The 9,064-nt window shown below is 42.9% G+C and overlaps 1 protein-coding gene across 1 annotated transcript; it reads left to right on the top strand.

Moving 5' to 3' along the window:
- The first annotated feature begins 859 nt into the window (after positions 1-859).
- On the top strand, positions 860-7,802 carry NXNL1 (nucleoredoxin like 1). Its single transcript, XM_040414634.1, has 2 exons — positions 860-1,188; positions 7,478-7,802. The coding sequence occupies exons 1-2, from the start codon at positions 860-862 to the stop codon at positions 7,800-7,802; spliced, it is 654 nt and encodes a 217-aa protein (XP_040270568.1).
- The last annotated feature ends 1,262 nt before the right edge of the window (positions 7,803-9,064 follow it).

Raw genomic sequence — 9,064 nt, 5'->3', positions numbered from 1 at the left:
CAGTATGAGAACTCGGCATCACAATACTTCATGGTTTCTGAGCAGCAAATCCCTGTTTACACCACATGATCTGCTCCTCAGAAGCCATGATCTTGTTTTTGGCACTATTTTATTATGTTTATAATTTTTTGGGGCGGGTTGGTGGAATGGAAAAAAAAAAAAAATTCTGCATTTTTTGCTTCTACAGTGTTCTCTGTGCTGTAGAAATTATGTATAACCTCTATTCTACAGGTCGGTACAATTACTGTGATAGCAAAGATATAAAATTTTTATGTTTTACTAATTTTGTACGATAAAAAAATAAAATAAAATTTTGTGTCACCATATTCTGAGAGCCACAGCCTCCCCCCCCCCCCCCCCCCCAATCATCAAAGCCATGTGAGGCATGCAACAGAATCTGCACCAGATATACGCCACAAAAGTGCCCCATATTTGGTCATAAATGTGTCTGTGTATTTCGGTCCGCAAACCACAAATCTGCAAAATAAGGTTTCTTCTGTCTACAGTCTGAGTTTCTATTGATGGGATTCTTAAATCAATAGAAAGGACTATCCTCATCTGTGATGTGAATTAGAACCAGAATAGGACATGTTCTGTAATTTGCGGAACGGCCACATAGATCTGCAAAAAATATGGATGTCCGCATGTCCCATAGAAATAAATGTCGCAGTGTGCTATCTGCAAAAAATGCAGATAGCACATGGATAAAAAAATACGGTCATGTGCATGAGGCCTTACTGGTATTTTTGGGAGTTTAGTGGAACAAGTAATTTGATTAAATGATGTTTGGGTTTTGTAGGAACTACCAGCAACATTAAAATGTTTTTTCGTTACAGGGGTTGACCTTGGTCAGAATAATATGGCTGAATTATTTCTAGGCAAAGTTTTGATAAAAAATAACAGTGATCAGGACGAGTTGGACACTGAGCGAGAGGTTTGGAAGATACTGGAAAATCGTATTCTGCTTTTGTACTTTGCCGAGTCAGGATGTCCACGCTGCCAGGAGTTTGCACCACGCTTAAAGGAATTCTTTACCAAACTGACTGATGAGTTCTACGTGAACCGAGCTTCCCAGCTGGCACTGGTTTATGTGACCCTAGACCGCACTGAGGAGGAGCATGACAACTTCATAAAGGACATGCCAAAGCGGTGGTTATTGGTCCCTTTTGAAGATGAAGAGTTTAGAAGGTAAATTTTGGAGTCTACTTGTAGTTATAATGTTCAAATTTTCACAGAAAAATTGGCTTTTATGGGGATGGTCTCAAAGAAAAAGTATATATACATGTACAATCATCAAAAGCCCAAATGATGATGAAAGAGCCCAAATTGAGTGTTTGTTACAGTGACAGTCCCAGGCTGTCGCTGCTTCGCTACTTTTACTAGGAATATTACTTATTGAACAACCACTACTCCCATTTTTGCCTTCACTATCACTCCCCTCCTTCCCTTGCATTATGTGCTGATGCATGGCTGCTTCTAATTGTAATCAGCTTTTGCTATAACACAGTGCTGCTGACTTTATTTCCTTTCCAGAGCAATCAAGGTTCCTAGCATGCTATCTGCTTGCTAAGGTGTTGTCACAGTGTAGGGGGAGGGGAGGTACATAGAATGACAACAGAAGGAAAATGACCAGAAACTATGCCTCACGGCTGGGAAAGGAAGAAGGTCACCACCTAGGAAACCCTAAACCTAGCCCTGACTCCTGTCAGTATGAATAGACCCTGAAGGTGGGAATATTCATACACCGGAAACCTAGGCCCTAGTAATCCTGAATATCCCTAGGAGTAGTGACAGGGTCTGAGACTACTGGTTCCTTCCCAGATGAACGAACCAGCGTCTCCCTGAGGCCTAGTGAACAACGAGCAAATGGGAACAACAAAATCTTTAATAGAAAATGGATGAGCAGGAACTCAGATGAGGACCACACACCCGCTCTTCCAACTCCAGGCAGATAATATCAACCGCATGGTATGAAGTGTGAGTCCAGACTAAATAGAGGAGCAGTAATGACCACAAGCTACACCTGAGACAAGAGGTGTGGTCATTACCAACAACAACACTGCAACAAGTGAGAACAGGCTGTCGGATAACCTAATGTGCAGCCAGTCTCTCAGATCTTCTAACCTCTGTCACAGGAGGGTCCGTGACAGTTGTTTTCTGTTTTCTGCCCATGTACTGACCTTGTCTGGTTACCGTTGCGACCCTCTGATGCCAGCCCAGACCTCGGACCTGTTTTACGGGTTTACACAAATTCTGTTTTCCTATTCCTTCTGTGCCTCGCCCCAATGTCTCTGACCCCTGTGGGTCAGCTGTCACTGGTGGTTCCCTGAAGCAAAGTCCAGATCACTGTATGGGAGTTGAAGGATAAATACCAGGGAGCCACCAGGATAACGCCCTTAGATCTAGCCCAAAGTCAATGGTTGGTTGACAAACCCTGCCATAACACTGCAATGTTCCTTCTCCCCAGGCCCCCAAGTATACCCACATCCTGAAAATTGACAGTGCATGTAAGTCCATTGTGTGGTCTCTTTGAAGGAGTTCCCACTGGAAAATATGCTAAACAAAAAATGGGTTATAAAAAGGCAGCTTCTATATTGTATCATGGGGGGAGAATCTGTCACAAAAAGAATCTGGAAGGCAAAAGGGTTGGTCTTCTTACGTTGTGATGTTCTGTGGTGTGTATAATGGTTTTCAAATGTTTTGAGAGGTATCATGAAAAAAAACTGATCGAGAAGAAGAAGATGGTAGTTTTGCCAAGTGTTTATGTGTTCAATGCTTTCTCATTGTAAGCTGAGGTGCAGTTTAATTCACCGTTATTACAGATCACTCTGAAACACCCCAAAATAACCTAAAATCATACTTGCCAAATTTTCAGAGGTGAGAGGTAGCCAGTTGGCAATTTTTTTTAATATTGACATGCGCCTTTTGGGGCTGAGTCTGATGATGTAGCATCCTGACGCCACCTACACTTAAAGTTCACAGAGCGCTGCTATCTGAAAGTAGTTCTCCATGTGGAGCCCAGGAGACATGCCAGCTCTTGGGAGTCCAGGAGGTCTCCCTTTTTTCCAGGAGCGTATTGGACATATTGGGAGAGTTGGCAATTATGCATAAAATACTCCACAAAGCAGTAAATGACTTTTAGTTCCACCTAAATTCATTTTTAGCAATATCTGATTACTATGGCAACCTGCAAGAAGACATGGCTAAACTGCTGATATCCAACTCTCCTGGAATATTTGGAAGGCTCCTTAAAAAAGGGAGACCTCCTGGACTACCACAGGAGTTTGCAAATATCCCACACAGCACATGCAAGGAAGGGCGTAGCTATAGGGGGTGCAGAGGTAGCAGTCCCTACCGGGCCCCGGAGCCTGAGGAGGCCCAAAGACCCTTGGGCCGCATAAGAAGACACCAGTATTATACAAAGTACATACTGGTCAAGGTACACCTCTGGCTGGAGGGAAGGGGTTAGGTCAAGAATTTGGCATTATGCTGTTTCAATTTTTGCCTCAGGCAGCACGAAGGCAATGTGTTCCCCTGCTCCTGGCCACAAAGCACTGAGGGAAGGGGGCCCAAGCTGAACTCTTGCACCAGGGCCCATGAGCCTTTAGCTACGCCGCCGCTTCTCCCGGAAATCAGCCCTCCATGAGCTCTGACTATATGTGGCACCAGGATTTTGACTTAGCCCTGCCGCCCATGCATGTTCCGAGGGGGCGTGATACATGGCTGAAAGGGCTGACACATCAATAAAAGGTGGGACTTATGCTGAAAAGTTATAGATTTAGAAAAAGTCACAATTTAAAGGCATCATAAGGTATAGGTTCTCAACCCTCTCCCACCTTCATAGTGCCTAATACCAAACACACAAATCTAGAAATTAAAACCCAGACATTCAATTTTAGGAAGAAATAAAGGTAATAAACTGAAAAAGTAAGCCACGGAGACCCCCCCCCCCCCCTCCCCCTTAAATTAAACATATGATGACATTAGACATTTTTATGCCAGTCATCTCGAGTGCTCAAGAGTTTTATAGAATCATCCAGGCATAATAAGCATATAAAACCTGGATAATCTGCACAAACATACTATGGGTGTCACATAGTATAGTAATGCTCAGGAGGAATACCTATAGCTAGAAATTATCTTCAGTCTGACATGCTGTAAATGATTATGGATATTATTTCCTTCCGAGTAATTATCCTCTCATCGTGCATCATTACCCCAATTCATTGTAATCTGGATTCTCACAGAGGATTAGCGCTGTACAGATATGGTAATTACGGCATCTTAAGGGAATGTGACATCAGAAAATGATCTGCCGTTTAAATCACTTTTTTATGATTAACATATTTTTAAATAATTTTTTATGTTATTTTTAATTTTCCATGTCACTTTTTATATTTAAACTAAAACCCAAAATCCTGCAGTTTTTGCGCTGGCCACTATGCCTAATAATTGGCGCCACTTCTTGGTCTGTACAGATCACTTTACTGCAGTTATCTCATTGTAATCCTGCCTGTAATGATATCACCTCTGTGTATAGATAAGACAGGATGCACCATTCACAATAGATGATATCACATCTTATCTATTCTTTCCTTGTACAATGACCTCTGCGCAGGTCACAGAACATGTCTAGAAAACTCTCATGTCATATCCATGATAGTTTACTGTATGTCATATCCATGATAGTTTACTGTATGTCATATCCATGATAGTTTACCATATGTCATATCCATGATAGTTTACTGTATGTCATATCCATGATAGTTTACTGTATGTCATATCCATGATAGTTTACTGTATGTCATATCCATGATAGTTTACTGTATGTTATATCCATGATAGTTTACTGTATGTCATATCCATGATAGTTTACTATATGTCATATCCATGATAGTTTACTTTATGTCATATCCATGATAGTTTACTTTATGTCATATCCATGATAGTTTACTTTATGTCATATCCATGATAGTTTACTTTATGTCATATCAATGATAGTTTACTATATGTCATATCCATGATAGTTTACTGTATGTTATATCCTTGATAGTTTACTTTATGTCATATCAATGATAGTTTACTATATGTCATATCCATGATAGTTTACTATATGTCATATCCATGATAGTTTACTATATGTCATATCCATGATAGTTTACTTTTGCCCTCTCTCTGGCAAACTCTCCTACTCCAGCTTCACACACTGCTTACTCACTAACTACACAGCAGCTTCTGGAAAGACTAGGGTGGATCCAGCCCACACATAGCAACCATCTAGAAACTGATTCATTCACCCCCCATGTACACAGCCTTTGGGACAAAAAAATGCATAAAATACAGTATATTATCCCTTGCAGCGGAGCACAGCAGAGCAGTGGGATACTGCAATAGGAGTCCCGAAAACCCCTTTAATTGTAGGGTATCATATTTAATGTTTTAAATGCAATTCCTCATACATGGCTGCTAGAGATGAGCGAAGCGACTTCATATGGTACATCCGGAGTCGCTTCGCTAAACAAAAAGTTATAATGGTGTACGGAGACCGTTCTCCGTACAGCATTAGAATGTACTGCCTCCGATGAGGCAAATAATTGATTATTACAGTGAAAAACATTGGAACCAAACTCGGCTTCGGTCCCAAGATACCACTCGGAGGAGTCTGGTTCCAAGTTTTGAAGTGGTTTTTCACTGTAATAATTACTGAAGTTATTAAACGAAGTCTCGCGCAACTTCGTGAATAAAGGACTTTGCCTCATTGGAGGCAGTACATTCTAATGCTGTACGGAGAAGGATCTCCATACAGCATTATAGCACATTTTTTAGCCAAGCGGCTTTGGATGTAGCATCTGAAGCTCGCTTCACTCATCTCTAATGGCTACCATCCCCTTATGGGCCACTAGCATGCAGTAATCACAAATATATCTGTTAGAACAGCTGTGCTATGTACCAGATCACTCCTTCCCCAGCTGTGCTATGTACCAGATCACTCCTTCCCCAGCTGTGCTATGTACCAGATCACTCCTTCCCCAGCTGTGCTATGTACCAGATCACTCCTTCCCCAGCTGTGCTATGTACCAGATCACTCCTTCCCCAGCTGTGCTATGTACCAGATCACTCCTTCCCCAGCTGTGCTATGTACCAGATCACTTCTTCCCCAGCTGTGCTATGTACCAGATCACTTCTTCCCCAGCTGTGCTATGTACCAGATCACTCCTTCCCCAGCTGTGCTATGTACCAGATCACTCCTTCCCCAGCTGTGCTATGTACCAGATCACTTCTTCCCCAGCTGTGCTATGTACCGGATCACTCCTTCCCCAGCTGTGCTATGTACCAGATCACTCCTTTCCAAGATGTGATATGTGCTAGATCACTTCTTCCCCAGCTGTGCTATGTACCAGATCACTCCTTCCCCAGCTGTGCTATGTACCAGATCACTCCTTCCCCAGCTGTGCTATGTGCTAGATCACTTCTTCCCCAGCTGTGCTATGTACCAGATCACTCCTTCCCCAGCTGTGCTATGTACCGGATCACTCCTTCCCCAGCTGTGCTATGTACCAGATCACTCCTTTCCCAGATGTGATATGTGCTAGATCACTCCTTCCCCAGCTGTGCTATGTGCTAGATCACTTCTTCCCCAGCTATGCTATGTGCTAGATCACTTCTTCCCTAGCTGTGCTATGTGCTAGATCACTTCTTCCTTAGCTGTGCTATGTGCTAGAATCTAGATCACTTCTTCCCCAGCTGTGCTATGTGCTAGATCACTTCTTCCTTAGCTGTGCTATGTGCTAGAATCTAGATCACTTCTTCCCCAGCTGTGCTATGTGCTAGATCACTTCTTCCCCAGCTGTGCTATGTGCTATATCAGTTCTTCCCCAGCTGTGCTATGTGGCAGTTCACCCCGCAGCTGTGCTACATGCCATATCACTTCTTCCCCAGCTGTGCTATTTGCCAGATCACTCCTTCTCCAGCTGTGCTCCAGGCCAGGTCACTTCTTCTCCAGTTGTGGTATGTACAAGATCACTCCTTCCACGGCTGTGCTACGTGCTAGATCACTCCTTCCCCAGCTGTGCTGTGTGCCAGATCACTCCTTCCCCAGCTGTGCTGTGTGCCAGATCACTCCCTTATGATGCTTCCCCTTATGTGCTATGGGTCAGACCAGTCTTTCCCAAGCATTGCTATGTGCCAAACCTAATGGTATCTTCTTTGTTCCACACCATTCCTTCCTGCTGTGATTTAGACCACACCTTAAAAGACCCCACCATTTTAGGCCACACCATAGCTAACACTGCTATTTGCCCAAACACTACTTTCCCAGATCTGCTTTGTTCTGCACTACTCATTTTCAGACTACAACTTCCCCAGCTCTGCTACATTCCAGATCAGTCCCCAAGATAAAAATACTTGAACCCTTATTGTTGAAGGACCTGAGGTTGCGTGGTTTGAATTCATTATATCTTATTTTACCCTGTTTTAGGGAACTGGAAGTTCAGTTCTCAGTTTCTGAAGTACCAGTCCTTGTAGTCCTGAAGCCGTCTGGACAGATCATCTCTCCGAATGCAGTGGATGAAGTGGTTCGCCTAGGACCTCCATGCTTCAAGAATTGGCAGGAAGTGTCTGAAATAATTGACAGAAGTTTCCTTCTTCCAGAGTTCAGTGACTCAACACCTTCAAGGAGTGTCAGCGAACCTATCCGTAGAATAAAATACAAAGTAGAGAGCAACAAGAAGGAGAAGGTGCGGCCTGGAAGGGACGATGATGATGATGATGGAGGTGGTGGAGGAGGAACGGGTTTCTTCTGACCAGAACTCAACGTTCAATGTACTGTAAATATTATAACTGGTTCATAAGTATAGATGAATGGATATAAAGGTACTTTCACACTAGCGTTATTCTTTTCCAGTATTGAGTTCTGTCCAAGGGGCTCAATACCGGAAAAAAACTGATCAGTTTTATCCTAATGCATTCTGAATGGAGAGCAATCCGTTTAGGATGCATCAGGATGTCTTCAGTTCAGTCACTCTTACGGTATTTTCTCCCTCCAAAGTTCCGGAACACTTGCCGGAATGCCGGATCCAGCATTATTTTCCATTGAAATGCATTAATGCCGGATCTGGCACCAAGTGTTCCGGCAAAACGGATCCGGTTTTCCGGTCTGTGCATGCGCAGACCTTTAAAAATGCAAAAAAATAATAATAAAAAATACTGGATCCATTTTTCCAGATGACACAGGAGAGACGGATCCGGTGTTTCAATGCATTTGTTAGACGGATCCGCATCCGGACCCGTCTACAAATGCTATCCGTTTGTATGGGGATTTCCGGATCCGGCAGGCAGTTCTGGCGACCGAACTGCCTGCCGGATCTTCACAACGCAAGTGTGAAAGTACCCTAAAACTTGGCACTTTCTAGAAACTAACCAAGGAAATCTTTTCTTCTGTTCTACCCAATATAATATATAAATAACAGTTTTGTATAAAATGTGTTTTGTTGTTTTTATAGATTTTTCTCTATAAACCCAAAAGATGCTGGTACTGTACTTGGGCTCCATTTGATACTGGCCCTGGGGGGGTGTTTGCTGGTAGCTGAGCAGAAGATAGGATGTGTGCCTCATCATAAATTTAACAAATCCTCCAGTGCCACAGGGGATATCAACACCATTCTACCAAGTTTCCAACCTTGGTCAAACCTGGCCAGTGTGTTTTTATTTTCAGATTTTTTTATTTTATTTTTTGTACATTATTATGGGGGCAGCCATGTAAATGTTGTTAACAGCATATAAAGATATGCTTTACAGCAGCCACATGGGCCGTGGCCGTAATGGACAGGAGATGACACCTTTGCTTGTGAAAGTTTTCTAGGTATGCTCTGTGACCTATGCAGAGGTCATTGTGCAGTGAGGGGGAAAATATAAGCTCTGTCCATCACCAATTGTGGATGGTGGAACCCGTGTTATCTATACAGAGGTGATACCTGTCATTGTAATTCTACCTACGATGTTAATGAGATGACTGCTGAAAAGTGATCTATACAGACCAGAAGGTGCCACCTATTATTGGGCTTAG

The sequence above is a fragment of the Bufo bufo genome, chromosome 1, assembly GCF_905171765.1.
Source record: "Bufo bufo chromosome 1, aBufBuf1.1, whole genome shotgun sequence".
In the NCBI taxonomy this organism is placed as follows: domain Eukaryota; kingdom Metazoa; phylum Chordata; class Amphibia; order Anura; family Bufonidae; genus Bufo; species Bufo bufo.
This window is presented reverse-complemented; position numbering and strand designations above follow the sequence as displayed.